At 33.9% G+C, this 18,621-nt stretch overlaps 9 protein-coding genes across 9 annotated transcripts, besides 6 other annotated features; 2 read left to right on the top strand and 7 right to left on the bottom strand.

The window, feature by feature from the left end:
* Window positions 1-570: 570 nt before the first annotated feature.
* Window positions 571-801, bottom strand: TVAGG3_0635270 (uncharacterized protein; the record flags this gene model as incomplete). The annotated part of the gene is made up of 1 exon (XM_001295206.1): window positions 571-801. One exon carries the CDS (start codon window positions 799-801, stop codon window positions 571-573), a length of 231 nt encoding a protein of 76 aa, XP_001295207.1.
* A 586-nt stretch (window positions 802-1,387) lies between these two features.
* Window positions 1,388-1,436: a mobile genetic element.
* Window positions 1,437-1,511: 75 nt separating this feature from the next.
* Window positions 1,512-2,716: a mobile genetic element.
* Window positions 2,717-3,009: 293 nt separating this feature from the next.
* Window positions 3,010-3,059: a mobile genetic element.
* A 568-nt stretch (window positions 3,060-3,627) lies between these two features.
* Window positions 3,628-3,656: a mobile genetic element.
* A 2,223-nt stretch (window positions 3,657-5,879) lies between these two features.
* Window positions 5,880-6,278, bottom strand: TVAGG3_0635220 (ribonuclease H-like family; the record flags this gene model as incomplete). The annotated part of the gene is made up of 1 exon (XM_001294903.1): window positions 5,880-6,278. One exon carries the CDS (start codon window positions 6,276-6,278, stop codon window positions 5,880-5,882), a length of 399 nt encoding a protein of 132 aa, XP_001294904.1.
* Window positions 6,279-6,405: 127 nt separating this feature from the next.
* Window positions 6,406-9,512: a mobile genetic element.
* On the bottom strand, window positions 7,768-8,593 carry TVAGG3_0635210 (ribonuclease H-like family; the record flags this gene model as incomplete). The annotated part of the gene is made up of 1 exon (XM_051241009.1): window positions 7,768-8,593. A coding segment is annotated over one exon (826 nt), but the record flags the coding sequence as incomplete, so codon positions are not given.
* Window positions 9,513-11,672: 2,160 nt separating the features above from the next.
* Window positions 11,673-18,621: part of a mobile genetic element that runs on past the window's edge.
* TVAGG3_0635190 (uncharacterized protein) lies at window positions 11,855-12,175 on the bottom strand (the record flags this gene model as incomplete). The annotated part of the gene is made up of 1 exon (XM_001295506.1): window positions 11,855-12,175. The coding sequence occupies one exon, from the start codon at window positions 12,173-12,175 to the stop codon at window positions 11,855-11,857; it is 321 nt and encodes a 106-aa protein (XP_001295507.1).
* TVAGG3_0635180 (protein of unknown function, DUF4107 family) lies at window positions 12,328-12,855 on the bottom strand (the record flags this gene model as incomplete). The annotated part of the gene is made up of 1 exon (XM_001295507.1): window positions 12,328-12,855. The coding sequence occupies one exon, from the start codon at window positions 12,853-12,855 to the stop codon at window positions 12,328-12,330; it is 528 nt and encodes a 175-aa protein (XP_001295508.1).
* TVAGG3_0635170 (uncharacterized protein) lies at window positions 13,081-13,656 on the bottom strand (the record flags this gene model as incomplete). The annotated part of the gene is made up of 1 exon (XM_001295508.1): window positions 13,081-13,656. One exon carries the CDS (start codon window positions 13,654-13,656, stop codon window positions 13,081-13,083), a length of 576 nt encoding a protein of 191 aa, XP_001295509.1.
* On the top strand, window positions 15,290-15,904 carry TVAGG3_0635160 (uncharacterized protein; the record flags this gene model as incomplete). The annotated part of the gene is made up of 1 exon (XM_051241008.1): window positions 15,290-15,904. The coding sequence occupies one exon, from the start codon at window positions 15,290-15,292 to the stop codon at window positions 15,902-15,904; it is 615 nt and encodes a 204-aa protein (XP_051087595.1).
* TVAGG3_0635150 (uncharacterized protein) lies at window positions 16,101-16,313 on the bottom strand (the record flags this gene model as incomplete). Its single annotated transcript, XM_051241007.1, has 1 exon — window positions 16,101-16,313. One exon carries the CDS (start codon window positions 16,311-16,313, stop codon window positions 16,101-16,103), a length of 213 nt encoding a protein of 70 aa, XP_051087594.1.
* On the top strand, window positions 16,883-18,081 carry TVAGG3_0635140 (organellar and viral DNA polymerase type B; the record flags this gene model as incomplete). Its single annotated transcript, XM_051241006.1, has 1 exon — window positions 16,883-18,081. A coding segment is annotated over one exon (1,199 nt), but the record flags the coding sequence as incomplete, so codon positions are not given.

The raw sequence follows: 18,621 nt of genomic DNA, 5'->3' as shown, positions 1-18,621 counted from the left end.
AAATAATTAATATCCAAAAATATTGAATTATGTAACACCCTTCCCTTCCACACCCCTCTCATCCCATCCTTTCCCAAGGCAACCACCCAACTCATACGCACACAAAACACCCTTCCCTTCCACACCCCTCTCATCCCATCCTTTCCCAAGGCAACCACCCAACTCATACGCACACAAAACACCCTTCCCTTCCAACACCCTCTCATCCCATCCTTTCCCAAGGCACCACCCAACTCATACGCACACAAACAACCCTTCCCTTCCACACCCCTCTCATCCCATCCTTTCCCAAGGCAACCACCCAACTCATACGCACACAAAACACCCTTCCTTCCACACCCTCTCATCCCATCCTTTCCCAAGGCAACCACCCACTCATACGCACCAAAACAGTTATTTCAGCATACTAATTAAAAGGATAGGTGAAATGTGTGTGTGATGAATAACCTATGCGTAGTATGATGAATCATTTATTGCTTTTATATGGCCTATTTCAGTATCATTTCGGTATACATACATGTGTCGAACAGTTTCGACGTTCCTGTGTCTTACAAATATATATTTGAACATTCACCATATTTGCAATGCGTTGAATAGGTGTTGATCGTGCCAGCTTTGATCCCAAACGAAATATGTGAAAAATACATCCAAAGCATGAGTGAATGCTTCAGTATAGCCGAAGGAGATACCAGCGCATGAGTGTGTCATCAAGTCATCGGATGAGACATTGACTCCGAGAGCTTTGCCAATGTTTGTATAGTATTGAAAACTTTCTCTATTGGGCGGTTTCTCTTCAATCATATAAAAGTGGTATGGTTGGAAGTAACTATTGAATGGATCGCCTTAGAAAAATGTGTCAAATAAATCACATTTCATTATGCGGTCAAATCGAAAATAATTCCGTTTCGCAATGTAATAAGCCCACAAATAAATTTGTGAGTAATAATTGTATGGCTGGGTGAATTCTGGAAGGCCCATATTAATGATCTGACCTCCACAGAGTTCAATATCTTCTTTCATTTCTGGAGTTAGCTGATGATATGCAGCATCGTCTAAAAGAAACGCAACTGTGCACTTACATCCAGTATGGCGGAGAGTCCAAATAAACGTGTTAATGTTTTCAACATGTTTTGTGCATCCAGCTAATAAAAGATCTCGATTGGTACTATCTGAATTTGTATTATCATAAGACGAAATGGTGGAAGTGAACTCAAAATAAGAGTAATTAGGTTATTTTGCCGACCAAATATATTTACAAGGCAAAATATCATATTACATGTCAACTTATTATCAGTATGTTTTGATTTAAAAAAATTTTATCAAATATCATATTAAAATTAACATCTATATCTATATCAATATCTACACTATAAATTTTTTTATTCAATATCATAGATTTCAAAAATTTATTTCAATTTTAAATTAATTTATGGTTTTCATCAAAATTGTTTTTTATTAAAAAGCATGTTTCACAATTTTTACGGTTTCTTTCAAAAGTTATAAAATTTCAGATGAGTCGAAAGATCTACGATCTAATTGATATAAATTGGATTCAATCTGCAATTGAACAAATTAATCAAGGTCAAAAACTCAAAACAATACTTAGCATGTCCAACTCACTGATGGACGCATTATACCATCAATATCTAAAAAAACATTCCACTAGCAATTAAATCAAATGGAATTCCTGACAACAAAATTTAAACCAGGGCGATAAACCAATCGAACCACCTGAGGAATTATTAGATACAGTAAATAAATTACATCAAAAAGTTAAAAAATCGGAATATCAAGAGCATACGGAAGAATTATTACCGATAAGGATATGTTAATTCAAAGGGAAACCGAAAATGCTAATCATGATTTAGATGATTTACCAATTTCACAATTAAATACAAATTCAATAGGTTTTTCAAATTCTTCAGAATATCTTTCTGAGTATACAAATTCTGATTCTGATTCATCAGCAGAAAAACTTTTTTTCTTCCAATTCTTCCGAAGAAGATCCACAAATTGAGTCGGAATTATCTGAAGATCCATATATCGTCATACAGAAACTACTCAAAATTTGGAAAAATCAACCGATTATTTTAACAAAAAATATTGGAAACAAACTTTTCAGAAAGAACTGTAAAGAAGTGTTTCAAAATTCTGAATATCGTTCAACCTGCCAAAAATTCAGTACCAAAAGGAAAAACAAAATACGAAGCAGTATATATAAACTTAATATGGCATGTCGATATTTCATTTTTTTTAAACATCGTCAGGGTGAATATCTTTATGCGGTTATTGACGATAAATCCCGAAAAATTTAGCATGGCTCACTTGGAAACAAAAGAAGCTGCGCAAACAAGTAGAGTAATTGACCAATGTTTCCAAAAATATGGGAAGCCCTTTGCTATATGGAGTATTAACGGAACAGAAAATTTTGGGGTTTTTCGAAATTTATTACAAAATGCTAACGTTCAAAGTATTACAATTCTCCCACATTGCCCATATATGAATGGGAAAATTGAAAGGTTTTGGCAAAATGTGGAAATTGAAGACGCCACATGGAATGATATACAAAGTCTTATAGAAAATTACAATTCAAACCCACACACAAGTTTACCAAAAAACCCCGACATTACATACATGGTACACACCTAACAAATTTTACGAAATTTCAGAAAAATATGATTCAAGTAAATTACCGCTTTGGATTGTAGATGGAGTTGTTAAAGATCTAAGAGAGTCAATAAGAAATTTCAACGCTTCAAGAAGGAATCAAAGAAATTGACGAAGTTCCAGAATTTTATTCAACAATTCTTAATCAATTAACAAAAACTATACCGAAACTTATCTTACCATCCAAATCAAATCACATTACATACGGAATAAACATTTAATCTTTTACCATTAAAATTATATTTATACGTTATTTAATTTTTTTACGTCTAAGTTGAATAGGATAATAGCCGAAGATATAAAGTAACTATAGTTTACAAGCTAAGGAACAAATCAGCATTGAAACTAAAAAATGCTGAAATATTATAATAAATTGAAGAAATACTGTGATAGAATACCTAGTTATACTAGATACTATTATAATATGAATTCATTTGTATTGAATATCGATTAAAATAAGATGGAACGTCAATTTGACAGACTCAAGTTTCGAATTAGAGACCAACTTTCATCAGCATAGTATATGTGCGCAAACTACTGCATAATGGTATGCTTATCTTTTCATTTTAAAAAATAACGTATTTGAATAATTTCGTAAAAAATTAGAATTACTCGATATTAAGCATATTGCTTTTCTATCATATATGCTTATATTCTACAATAGTGTTACCAAACATCGGGCAACATCATACGTATAATACAACTTTTTCGTACTTCTTTATCGAATTTAAATAGAACTAAGTTTTTATTTTAAATAAAAGAAAAATAATTCTAATTTATAATCTCATTATTAATTTATTCTCATTTTAATATTTCATCGATTTTTTATTATCGATATTCAATACAAATGAATTCATATTATAATAGTATCTAGTATAACTAGGTATTCTATCACAGTATTTCTTCAATTTATTATAATATTTCAGCATTTTTTAGTTTCAATGCTGATTTGTTCCTTAGCTTGTAAACTATAGTTACTTTATATCTTCGGCTATTATCCTATTCAACTTAGACGTAAAAAATTAAATAACGTATAAATATAATTTTAATGGTAAAAGATTAAATGTTTATTCCGTATGTAATGTGATTTGATTTGGATGGTAAGATAAGTTTCGGTATAGTTTTTGTTAATTGATTAAGAATTGTTGAATAAAATTCTGGAACTTCGTCAATTTCTTTGATTCCCTCTTCCTCGCAATACAACTCCATATCATTAACTTGTATTTAAAGGCTTCCATATACAAAACTATATATAATGTTTGAAAGTTAAATCCAATCTTTTTCTATTTCTAAAAAAAATGAGACCTAAACACGAGATAGCTTTCAGAAAATTTTCAGGGACATTTTTAATCTTTTTTTTTATTTATTGTAATATCTTTGTTATTAAATTTGAATTGTTTAATATTTGAATGTAAAGAATCGAATAGTAATAATTTTAGTTTTAATACATAGCTAATTGCTAAGCAAAATAATTAATTTATTGTAATTTTGACATGTAAACTAAAGGGAAATTTAGCCGGCCAAATATATGTCACTTTTTGACTTCACCTCACTTTCACCATTTCGTCTTATGACACTTGATCTATACAAAATCGCCAGGTTGAAATTGTATAAGTAAATGTGATAAAAAAACTATTGACTGGGGATCGTGGAAGTAGCACAAGCCAAAAAAACAAAATTGTTAAAAAAAATAGGTGATATTTTGATGAAATAAACATAAGTAAACCGAAATTGATGAGGCATTGGGAAATTAAGGTTAGTTTGATAAGTATAATATGGATTTGATTTCCATGTTTAAAACATATAGTAAAAGTTTTGAAAATAATTAAGGGTGCACCCGCATGTACGTTTATTTGAGAGTAGGAGGATTACCCTCTCAATTTTGAATGCTTCGTTAACGCAATATCTCGATGAATATTGTATTAAAATTGAATTTGCCCATACCAATATATCTGATACAATATCCTTAAGTTTTACTAAAAAGAATTTTTAAAAATCCCTGTAGGGTTGTTAAAAATATCAAAAATTAGCGTTTTGAAGACACCATGGTGTCTTATAATTTTCCCTTCCTTATTGGCGTGTAGAAATAAATGCGCCAATAGATTGAAGAAGAAGAATTGTTTTTCTCTTAATGAACTTTAATCCTTTTGATATAAGAATATTAAAAACATTAATATAATTTCGATTTCGGAAATTCAATTTCCAAATTTTTTGTCGATTTCGGAAATAACAGGATCCCGCATCCAACACGCAACAACAAAACACAAAACACACTTTTTGGTTCTTTCATCGTTTTAATCGTAATTTATGTAATACATGATTTGGATAAATTTTACAAAAATAGAACCTATATTATATTCTTTTCAAAGATTCTTGCAAATCATCAAAAATAATTGTATTTTAAAAAACGATCAAATTATCCTTTCATTATTTTAAACTTAAATTAGTTTTTATGATTGACTAAAGCAATCATATTTATTCATCATTAAATAAACAAAAAAATAATATTTGAGAGTTATTTCAAAAAAAACACATTGAATTTATTAATTTGTCTCAATTTCAGTATTATAAATTTTTATAATTTCAATATTTTGAAATACACTTTTTAATATTTCAATATTTATGATATTTCAATGTATTAATTGGTCTCAAATTGAGCTTCTCAAATATAAGTTGGCCTATTCAAATAATAAAATTAAATAATATTTAAAATAATAAATAAAAGTGATTGAGGTCATAGCAAAACGGCTGTTTGGAGGCAGTTAGGAGCTAGCGGTTGAAGCGATAACATTCACAGCCAACATCTACGGTCAAGCGGCAGCATTCAAGGACAACATCTACAATCAAGCAGCAGCATTCAAGGGCAACATCTACGATCAAGCAGCAGCAAGAAGCTACGGCAGCAACGAACTACGGCAGGTCAAGCGGCATCATTCAAGGCCAACATCTACAATCAAGCTGCAGCAAGGAACTACGGCAGGTCAAGCGGCATCATTCAAGGCCAACATCTACAATCAAGCAGCATCAAGGGGCTACAGTAGGTCAAGCTGCAGCATGGAGCTACAGCATCAAGGAGCTACGGCAGGTCAAGCAGCATCAAGGAGCTACAGCAGGTCAATGGCATCAAGGAGCTACGGCAGGTCAATGGCATCAAGGAGCTACGGGTGGTCAAGCAGCATCAAGGAGCTACGGCAGCAAGAGGCTACGGCAAGTTAAAGATCAGTCAGATCTGGAAATATCTTTTTCAGGATTTCATTTGTCATGAAAAGCTTCAATAGGATTCTACACCTTATTAGATCTTCACGTGCGTTTTGATTAAACCTATTACGCAGGTTCCGCACAATTGAAATCATTCTTTCCACATCAGCTTCGGTTGCAGCAATAGACATGAATTTTAAGGTAATCTCTTTCAATGCCTTGAAATTTGCATCACATGCTACCCAAAACCTTTGATCCAAGCAGGTGAGGTCGGTGTTGTTCCTGATTTCACTCTCATTCATATGTATAAAGTTGGAAAGAGCTTTCTTGTACTCATTAGCTATGCTCTTGGCCGAACTTCTCTTGTAGAACCTCGCTTCTGCTTCTGCACGTCTCGAAAGCATCTCGATCATAAAATCGTTGAAGCTGTACTCTTCCACTTCTTGCATTGACAGAGACGCCCATTCACCAAGGTTCCTGCCTAGTCTCCTCCTTGGTTCATTCTCTTCAACTTCTTCATCCTGAGCAATGTCTTCTGCATAGAGATGTGAAAACTTAAATTTTATAATCCCTGGGATGCACTTTCTTCGATTTTTTTAAAATTTTTGGGATAAATTTTGACATCTTTTTTTTGCTGGCGACCCCCCACCCGTTCACAAAAAAAATATCGAGCGAAGGGGGGTCGCCAGCAAAAATCGAAAATTTTTTTTGGTGAACGGGGGGTCGCCAGCAAGAACCTTAAAAATAAACTTCAGAAAAAAAATCTAAAAAGAAAAAAACGAAAAGGCCCTGGGGTCGAACTGGGGAACTTAAGGCTTATACTATGACTCTTACCACTGAACTATATTATCTGTGGATCGGTGCTTTATAAATTGTAAATATAAAGATTATCATAACGAATTAAAATATAAAATAATAAATATTACTCTTATATATTATTAGATTTTAAATTACAAAATAATAATAACAAAAAAAATATTCATGACCGGAGGTTTTAATTAATGTTTAATGAAAGAGAACGATTCATTATAAATTATTAAATGTTAAATTGTTGTAAAAACACATTGAAATATTTGTGAAGAAAATGGCTATTTAATATTGAAAAATAAATAATAACAAAATGTTTATTTCATTTAGTTGCCATTAAGATATGACGGCTATTTAACAAGTTTTTCTTGGATCTTAACCGCCTAACGTTCAAAATTAACCTTTGTGCTTTGATATTACGTTCACATGTTGCCTCCGAAGGAGATGAACATAACAAGCGTAATGCTATTTCAGCAAGGATGGATTTTTCTCCAATTCTATGCGAGATCTCTTCCCAAGCATAATTTTGTGCCTCGTCCATCAGATCGTTCTCAAAGATGTCTGATTCCTTATTGATGAACGTATTATATAACGAGAGTACAAGCGTTTTTTGTCTTTCGTTCAATCGGAATTGAACCAAAATGCGCTTGAGGTAATCTTTAGCTGCTGTTAGATCATTTTCGGCAGTCTGATGATTATCCTCGCGTACATCTTGCAATGTAAGCCTAAGTTGATCATCAGATTCGACAATTCTACGAAATGTGCCTTCATCTGTTACATCAATTACAGCGTTTGTGTTACCTTCCTCAAAAATAGAATCCATGTAAATGTCCTGTAAATCTTCTGCCGGATCTTTATCAGGAATATGCTCACTTTGAAAGGAACTCAAGGGATCGGCCAAATCTTCTACTTCTTCGTTTTTAACAAACTTTCTATGGAAGTAGAACCTTCCTCTCGGCGTGAGAGAGAATGCCAAACACCATAGCCCACCAAAGTCAGAGTCCAAGGTATAGCTATCCAATGAAGATGCCAAGATGGATCCGAATGCATTATGCAAATTGGATGTCAAAAGATTGAGAGCTGATATGGCTTTACGAAGCCAAATGTAACAATTTGCCAACAATGCCTTATCCGATTCGAATACTAAGATTAGCTTTTTAAGAACAGCTAAACAATCTTTCAATTGTACGATTTTATCGTGATCTACATTTATATATTGCTTGATTTTGTTTTCGTACTTAAGAATAAAGACACATATATTATAGTCATATATCCATCTGGTGGATACATGCTGTGGACATTGTGCACCTATATCGTCAGCATGAATGCGACAAAGTTCTGCAATTCTGTGCACATCCTTTACTAAACTTTGTAACTGGTTGTTCTTGCCAGCAATATATTGATAGCTGTTGTGGATTCTGTGACACAAACAGGGAATAAGCAATATCTTGTAGTATTTTGGATCTCTGTCATGATAGAATGAATCATTCCAAGTATCTTTGAAGCATTTTAACTGTGCTGGTCCTCCGTCAACTACCACACTACCTATCTTGACTTTCCTAATGTCAATTCTGTTAAATCCTGCTGTTATTGCGGATTTATAATCCTGACTTGTCTGGCCATCCTTCATATCTATCGCCTCTACTGGGTATGGCTTCATTTGCTCCAACGGATTTGTTAAGACAAAATCAAGATTGTGGTAATCATGTGTCTTGCCTTCATCGATGGCGACACAAGTGTATGCTTTTTTGGCGAATTCGAGAACTTTAGCAAGGTGTATGCTGTTAGCAATAGCAATCATTCTATTTCGGATCTCATCACGTGTAATAGGCTTATATAATTTGTCAGCAAGTTTTTCCGGATTGATATTAGCTGACTGAAGTTGTTTGTATTTGTTCATCATTTGATATATTGTGAACATAATGAAAATCTTTGCAACATGCGTGAATTCTGGGGATGCAAATGTGTCTAAGGCAAGGTTGAACTTACCGGTAAAAATGGTCATTTCATCGTATACATTCGATAAATCCAACATTGGATCATTTGCTGTTTACCTTTATTGTAGTAGTCAAGTAATGTTTGCTGCGATAATGCTTCTCCGGCCTGACATGTGTGAACATGAGTCTTAAGCCAGTTTTTATAATGATCCTCCCTTTGTTCTTGCATTGAACACCGGCAAACTACGCCATCAGATCGTGTCACAAGTTCATTGCATTTTACATACCACTTGGGACTACCTTCATGTTTATATCGCATGTAAACATGTTGTTTCGTTTCAAGATCGGGATATGTTGTGAACCCGACTTCTTTCATTAATGAAGTGATTTCTTAAGTTGAATAAAAACAAATTTGATTGAAATTCATACAAAATTTTTTATCATTATTATTTAAGATGCTTTTTTATGTTGAATTGTTAATTTTTTTATTTCCACCTGGGATATTTTGAATTGGGCTAGCCCAATCCCACCTCTCAATTTTCTCTCAATTGGGCAATGGGGATCCCATATAAAATGTATTGTAACAAAATTTTACATGCATAATATAGTACAATTAAACAACATTCTAAAAATATTAAATTCACATCATTTACTTGAAGATTTTATATTTTCAACAAAAATTAATACAATAATTACATTAAATTGAGGAGATTTATAATAATTATTATAAATTAAAATATTATTACTCATTAATTTGTTGAAATATTGCATTTTAGTGGTAAAAATTAAAATTTAAGTTTACATGCAGAAAAAAATTTTAAATTCCAAAAAAAATTCAATTGGGATAACGATAGGGACAAAAATTTAGAATCCCCATATGCTTGGGATAAAATCACATGAATACTTCTGCATCTACTTGGCCATCACCTTCAATTGCTTCGTTCTCAATCTCGGGCTCTTCTATATCTAGATTTCTGTCCAATTGATCCTCTGCCACTTCATCCAAATGATCAGGGGTGTAGTTCCTTGGAGGGATTTCAAGTTCAGCATTGATAGGTATTGGTTCTTGGAAGAAGAGTGAAACGTCTGGCTTGTACTCAGTATGCATGTTCAATTCTGCGCGGATGACTGACCGGCCCCATGGAGTTAGACCAAAGGCAAATTTCATCAAAGCGTAGTTGCCCTGTTTGTCAAAAACTTCATTCATGTTGGCGATTAATGCATCTGCAATGCGCTTTGACGAACTTGATAATTCAGGACGATTTGCAATTCTGGTCAACTGCTCAATCGTCGATTGAAACATTGGATAGATGTAGCAGAAGCAGCCAACGTCACTCTCTGCATAATTCAAGAGTTTCTTGATTGGTAAAAGAATCTCTTCGAAATTTAACAACCATTGTGGAAGTCCATCCTTGAAATCAATTCCCATATCCCTTAAGATCTGAACAGATTCCGGTGGATCATCCATATTGAACAATTCATAAATTTTAGGGTGTTTTTCTTTTATCCACTTCAGAAGATCCCAGAAAAAACATCCAGCGATGATCCGGAACATGAATAACCTCATATTCAATGCCCTTCTCGTGTCCGGCTTCGAAACTCCTTGCTTATCGCTTTGCAATAATTAATTTGCATTGCGAAAGCTGCACAATTGTCTGCCGTATGCTTCACCACTAAGTTGAGGAGATGCGCAACACATCGGATATAAACGGTTTGAAGACCCGGATATAGTGCTCCGCATCTCCTCCAGTGGCACAGCCCTTTAACTTGGGCGGGGCATCCATCGGCAACAATTGCAGAAAGGAAATCCTTTGGGAAGGTAAAACATTCAAAGAAATTATTGTAATCCCTGGCATTCCAACCATCAGCGATCATAGTATCAATGAAGATATGGTTCTTCATTTTTGCTGGATTGCTAGCCATCACAAAAAAGCCATGCCGGCTTCCGTGTGATGCCGCATCAATTGTTATCGAATAGTAGCCCATCTTGTCAAGCTCAACGTGTATTTTTGGAGCTACCAAGTCGGCTAATGTAATGATTCCATCCCTTATCTCGTCTCTTCTATATGGGATCTTGAGTTGAAAATTGATTACTCCCTTGAAGGTGGAGTAGACATGTCGGGCGAAATCTTCTAGTACACCTGAAGCGGCCATATTGATTGACATGTTGGTATCCACAACAAATTTTACAACATAAAGTAATTTTCTATCTTGTTTTATTAAATCTCTTCTCGTATATGGATTATTTTCACATTGTATTTGATATATATGCTGATGATCTTCATCAAATTCTGATGGTTTTCGATGATAAATGCAGCGCATATATGTTTTTGTTAGTAAATTGTAATGTATCGCTAAACAATAACAATAAAGTCTTTTTCGTTCTTTCGATTTTTCGCTTGTATCTGGAAGATAAGCAATATTGAAACATACTCGACATTTATTATTAGTTGAGAATTTAGTATCCTCGAATTTTGGTAAGGGAGGTACTTTTCGAGGGATATTTTTGGGAGGAAGTTTGCAATCAATCCATCCCTCAAATTTGGATTCATATTCATCTTGTGTTTCAGTCATTAATTCTTAAAAATAAAAAGGGTAAAAACTAAATAAAATGGGTAAAATTCAATAGTGTCTGTGCTATCGTTCAATTTGAAGGTGTCTTTTGAAACCGCAAGACACATTGAATTTTTGAATGGTGTATTATGGTTTGACAGACACCAATGAAAAAAATAAAATGATATTTATTTTAAATATATAAGATCCTTATATAAAATATAAATATTTTATCGTTTTATTTTCTTGTTTTAGAAATGTTTTTTATTGAAAAATCAATAAAACTAACTCCAAAATAAAATTTTTGATTTAAAGACACTATGATGACACCAGGCAAATCTTCCAAGACACCTATCGTCGGGAATCTAACAACCCTAAATCCCCGCAGATTCGGGGGTTTTTAAATTTTTTGATTTTTTTCGCAAATTTTTCGAAAAAAAATATTTTCAGAAGAGAGAGGGTCAAAGTTGCTATTTGTCACTTTTCCACAAGAATATAATGGGGAAAAAGAGTTAGTATACATATCATGGGTACGGCGGCACTGCGCGCCTCCTTACCCATTATATGTGAATTTGACACTTTACGAAACCGTTAACGTATATTTTACAACACAAACGACAACACTAACTTAACCTTAAATATTTACAAAGCCGCCAACCACTTCACCTCACTAATGTAAAAAATAAACGTTCTCACTTACAAAAGTATTGCAACTCCTCCCATTGCTGTGCTTCACATAACAGCTCATAATCTTCTGACTCACTTTCTTCTTCATATAGGTCAAAGTCACTGTCAAAATAAATGTTAGTAAGTTTTGACAAAGCTAATGAAACACGCTTACCGTTTGTATCATATGCTTGTATAAACTTTCCATTATGCTTGTAGTCATAAACGCTCAAACTAACTTTACCCTTTCTCCCTCGTATCTGATAGAATGTATTTTCACGAGGAACGAAGAACAAATTCTTGAACTCATGACCGTTGTAGTTTGTTATCTCAATAGTTTTCGTCATTTATATAAAAATAAAATAAAAATAAAATAAAAATAAAATAAAAATTAATGATATCACCACCCTCACACGTATGAAAACATAGCGCAAAAATAAATTTAGGGTAGAAGGGTAGATCTAACCTCATTTCTACCCTCATTTCTACCCTGTTGAATTCATTGCTTTATAACTCTCTTCCTTGGTTTCTTTTTAGTTGCTTTCTTCACGTCTGTCTCCAACTTGACTGTCTTTCTTCTTCGTCCGTAATGATACCAATTACTTCCACCAGTCAATGGGTCAAATGGTCTTTCGTAAGTGTTTCCATACATTCCATAAGGTCCGTATGGATAAACCGCTGGTGGAGAAGAAACATTTTCTTTAGTTCCATCGACTCTATTTAAATGCATTGTTTCACCTTTCATCTGGTCATTAAAGTCTTTTGCGTGTTTTGCAAACTCATCGTCCTTTCCTAAAGCATTTTCTGACTCAGTCGCAACCAAATTGGATGCTTTATTTATGAGCCCTATTTTATTTAATCTTAACTTCTTTGCAACCCAGCCTCCAATCTTTCCTTTATTTGCATCTAATGTCTTTGAAACCCTTCCTCCACTCATTTTATTTACTGCGTCATAAGCTCCAAGTGCTTTTGCTCCAAATGCTAATGCTTTTGTTCCCATTGCGCCTAAAGCTGCCCAAGCTACCATTTACACCATATTAAAATCATCTCTCTTCAATATTATCTCATAAAAGTTCTCGTTACTGGAGAAAGTCAATGAAACATAAGCGTTCTCACGGGCTTCGCCCTCACCGCTTTGCGGTCTATCTAACTTCTTTCTTATATCATCTATACGCTTCAAAATGTCTGAACAATTGCTAACATCTTCTACAACAGTTATTTCATCATGAATGACCTTCAAGAACAAGCTCATTTAATATGCTATTAAAATCATCTCAATAATGAGTCCATCCTTTCCATCTTTAGGTAGCACAACATCTTTCATTGAAGAAGGTTCGACAAGTCTTATGTTAAACTTACTGACAAAGTTTGTTATACTATAATGCTTCGGTGGCGAATACATGTAGTTTGAAAGACATAATATAGATTCTTCAGCAAATTCACTTATACTGGATTTTATAACAATGTTCTCACGAGACCAAATACCACCAATTGACAATCTTGTAAGCAATCCTGCTGAACCTTCAACTGTAAACGTCGATGGTAACATTCCACGAAGGTCATCTATTGACATCTTTGAGTCACTGAATTTAAAGATTTTCTTAAAGCAATCGTCATTATCTAACCATGCAATAGCTTTGAAGTTTTCATTCGAATATACATCTGCTTCATTAAATGTAAATCCTGACTTCTTTGCAGAGACGACTTTAAAATCTATTGAGTTTGTTTCAAAATTATATGTTATGGTAACTTCTGAAGGTAATGGATGTCCTTCCGCAGTCAGTTGTTCTCTCACTACCGTTTGAAGTTTTGTATTAAAAACTTTCATGTCATCTCATGTATCTAAGTTCACATACACAGCAACAGGAAAACTATCTTGCTTCTTTGTTTCATCATTATACCTCAAAACATTAAAGTTCTTCAATAATATTGTTCTTCCTGCTGGAATACTTCGAACCTGTCTTATTTCAATAGCTTTCTCACCTCCTACATACTCTACCCAGTGTCTTGGATATTCATAAGTATACTGACTTTCTTGAATTTTGGTTGGTTTCATCATAACGTGTTCATAGTATATCTTTATACTCTTGTCAGTTAGACTCGGTGCTATGTTCTGAATATTTCTGACTTGCATTTTTAATGGAGATAAAATGAAGCATTTAATACATGATGTAGATGAAGACATGAATGAAACTACAGACAAACTTAACTCTTCTCTTATTCTTCCTTTCAGCAAAGATTATGAGTTCTGTTCAAATGGTGTGTATTTCTATTGTGGAAAGATGGGTTCAGGTAAGACATTTAACCTCATTCGTCATATACTCATAACAGAACGTTTAGGAAATGACTCATATTATGACCAAATCATTATATCAGCAACTTCAGACTCTATGGACTCAACAGCGAAAACATTTATGTCAAAAGTTCAAGCCTCTGTCGTTAAAGTTCCAGACAGTGAACTCATTGAATTTCTTCAACGTTACATTCGACGTAAGAGGAAATATTATGCCATCGTTGAGTTCATACAGTCAGGAATGCAAAAGACTTCTGAGGAGATGGAAAGAATTATTGACAAACACCACTTACGTCAATACTCAGGAGTTTACGATATGAAACGACTGACAAACTACATTCTGTCAAAACTTTCAAAATACCCCTTCAAAAAGTATCATTCAAATACTTTGTTAGTTTGCGACGACTTCGCTGGAAAAGGTTTAGTGTCAAAACCAGACTCACCATTAGCTAACATCATTACTAAAGTCAGACATTACCATTTAACTGTAGCAATACTTATGCAAACATGGCGTTTCCTTGCTTTAAACATAAAACGTTTCATAACTGACTTCGTTATCTTTCAAGGTTTCTCACGCTATGATATTGAACTCATTTGGAAACAGTCAGGTATAACATTACCTTTTGAAGAAATTTGGGAAGCATATAAGTCTCTCATCTCTCCTCGTTCATACCTCGAGATTCATATCATGACTAATACCATTAAAGTCAAAAATATTCCATGGGAACGACCAACATTGTTTTAAAGTTTAACCTTCAATTGACTGATGGTAAACAAATTCCATGCATCTCTGTCGCCATTTCTGTTAATATTTTTGCTGTCATTCATATCATCCACTTCCCCATCCGTTAGCTTTTGAGGATATGCGTTAGAATAGCTGTTCTTAAATGAAGGCTTTTCACCTTTGAGAGCATAAACTCTATAACTTTCTGCATACTTTATGTTTGAACCTCCTGAGCCATCATTGACATAAATTTTTATAGGCTTCCACCCTTTGTTCATGTTCCTGCTTCTTCCCTTAGCTCTTTTGTTCAGTAGTTCTACATCTTTATACACAGCACCTGTCTCAGTGAATTCAACAATATTTTCATTCGTTAGCTTTACATTCAAACCCTTGTCGAGTATATTGTTCATTTCATACATATAAAAGGTTTTTATTCTATATGAAATGAGAAGCAAATCCATCTTAGCTGGTGCCGTTAATGTTCCAATTGAACCAACATCAAATGTTGACTCACGAACGACAAACAATATTGTCATAAAGAACTATAATTCAGAGTGTTTGAAAGAAAAAGAACCAGAACTGAAATCCGTGAATTTAAACTCAGCTTCAAACGCTAACGCTACATCAGATGTTAAGTTAGAGTATCCACCACTGGATCAAGTTCTTTCAAGAGAAGCCAACGACAACCCTTACACAAATGTTCAAACAAATCCTTCAGATAACGTAGACCATTACCTTCTTCAGTTATATCAAACAATTTTACTCAAAGACGATAAGAAGCTTTTGACAAATCTTATAAGTAAGAACCAAATAATTCTAACAAAGGAGGACCTTGAAAATATTATATCACGAATAACAGGAAAGCAATGTGTCATTGACTATCTCGACCCTGAAATCGAATGCTGTGGTCAAACTCCAATATTCATGAAAATAGGTAACATCCGCATCATTGAAACACCAGGTACTCCAGGAGTTGAGTTTAAGTATAATTATTCGAACGAGTATACAAAACTATCTACTTACTATAAACTTTGCTTGAAATATGTTTTAGTAAATTAAAGCAATTTGTAATATCTATCCAAAACTTCTTCAACAGTATCGAACTCATCTTCATAATGCAAACCTAATCTTATTGACTTGGTGCAGTTTTCACTAACACAATATTTTTCTGTTCTCTTGACTGACATAACTAACTCATTTGTTTCATCAAACAGCAACAACCAAAGTTCATGACCTAATACATAACATTCATACTTTATATTTTTAGCTCTGAGTTCTCTTGTAAGCTGTTGCATTTAATATTTTCTAAAAAGTCAACTTCAACAGTCATTCGCACTGGTGCCTTCAGTTCTACAGGCTCTCCTTGAAAGTCGACAAGTCTGAATTGCATGTCTTTCAAATTATGAGGACTAATGCGAACCCATTTACCTAAATGAGTTGCTATGACAGGAACGTTTGGAATGAACATTGAATTGACTGCATAACAGAAAGACTTATATTCTACTGAACCTTTACTATTAACTCCTGAAATACCTGTGACATTAGCTATTTTTGACTCAATGTACAAACAATTACCATAACATACGTATGGAACAGATTTCATCTCAATCGTTTTGTCAACACTTTTCAAAGGAAATGTCATATGGTATGCTCCCAGAAGCAATTGTACTCTATGACTCATTCTTGGTATCTTAAACTCTTTCTCGCTGCTGAACTTCAATGTTCCCTCAGAAGAGAGTTCGACATCTATGTTGTCAATAGTTTCTTCATTTATGAGAGTATCTATGACTCCAGCAATTTTATCTATTCTATACCCAGCTCTATTAGGAAATGTTATAACACTTCTTTTGTCATCTATTTCAATCTCTATGAAATCTGTTTCATCTGTTATGACAAAAGTTGCGATAGTATTGAAGTCAACAACTCTGAAAGCAAGCGCTTCATTCTGAAGACCTAAGTTTGTTTGTAGCTTTACTGTCCCGTATTCGTTTGGGTCTGTACTTTGCAAATAGAACAACATTTTATTCTCATTAAAATATGACTATTGCTGCATATGCGTATGAAACAAATGAAGCAAGAAGAGCACATGAACTAGTAAACGAAAACTCAACTTTAACCATTGAAGGCAATGATTTAGTCATTGACGATGGAAAAACTAAAAAAGTCATTGATTTCGATACTTTTAACACTTATGACCCATTCATTACAACAAGCAAGGTTCCCATCATAAATGATGGAACGGTGCAATATATAAATTCTACAGTAGATGCCTCAATAGTGAAAATATTAAATGTTCTCATTGAATTGTTAAAAAGCTTTCGATTTGACGACAACATTAAATGCCTAAAGAATTTAGTCATGAATGAGAAACAAATTCTCGGCGTTGCTGGTAGCAGTAATGATGTGCATCTTATGACATTAGAATATTATAACGAACATAAAGATGAACTGAAAGGAGAGAAGGGTGACACCGGACCACAAGGAATACAAGGAATACAAGGACCTCAAGGCGAAAACGGTTTGGATGGAAAGGATGGAAAGGATGGAAAAACTGCTAAATCATGGATATGGGACCTTATAAATACTGGTTTAACAGCTGCTTCATATGGAGTTCTTCAATACCAAATCGGAAAGATATGGGCAGTACTTGGTGAAGAAGCTTTAGATGATGTTAAAAATGCTTTGAACTTCATTTCAAATGGTTCGGATACTATTAAAACTTTATCTGGTTGGATGCAAGAAACAAGGAGTCAAATAGATACTGTAAGACGTATAGCAAACAATGCACGTACTGGATTGGATACTTTACGAGAAGCACAAAATACACTAAAGGAAGCAAATGATATTCTTGGCTCAGTATCAGACATGCATGAAGATTGGCTTAAAGGTATTGACAAATCTTTAAAAAATCACAGTCAGTCTATTGCTGACTACAAGAAAAGTATAGATTTTTTACATAGTGCTATGGACGTACATGATGGAAGCATAAGGAACTTACTTAATGCTAACAATAACTTACCAGGAACTATTAAAGCATTTATAAAGTCCTTTGTAAAGCCTGGTGCTCTAACATTTAGGTCTTTGAGAGCAAGAGCATTGAAGTCAAGAGATGCAGAAACTCCAACAGAACCTACAGAAGGAACTGAAACAACAGAAACTCCAACAGAACCTACAGAAGGAACTGAAACAACAGAAACTCCAGAAGAACCACCAAAACCAACAGCTAATGAAATATTGTTCGAATATTTTCCAAGGTACTCTGTTCTCATTGCATACATTCAAGAAATACTTAAGAAAGCAGACTTGACTTTAGGAGATGATGAAAGTTCTGTATATCTTTCGTTCCAGTTTCAAATAGCAGAACTTTTGAGACAGATATGCTTAATGTATGACAACATCTCTGATTTCACAGATATGATGACGACCATGACCCCGAACACGGTGAAGAAGAAGTTTTACAAACATCCATTAAGACAGGAAAGGTTTTAACTCAAAGTCTCATTATTGACACCAAAGATGGCGAAGTGGACGTTCTTCAAGAGCTGAAGAAAAATACTTCTTCGGGAGGTGGTGGTAGGCATGAACTTGAAATAAATGAGATAGAAGAGAAATTAGCCGAAAAAGCAGATAAAGAACATAAGCACAATATCTCCGATATAAATGAACTTCAAGCTACATTAAATAGTAAAGCAGATAAAAACCATGTCATTATATAACTTCAGATGAACAGATTATAACGGACTACCATGGATATTTAACACAGGATGAAAAAGTGA

Source organism: Trichomonas vaginalis, chromosome III, assembly GCF_026262505.1.
Source record: "Trichomonas vaginalis G3 chromosome III, whole genome shotgun sequence".
Lineage (NCBI taxonomy): Eukaryota > Parabasalia > Trichomonadida > Trichomonadidae > Trichomonas > Trichomonas vaginalis.
Note: the sequence above shows the minus strand (reverse complement) of the source record. Positions and strands in the feature narration are given on the sequence as shown.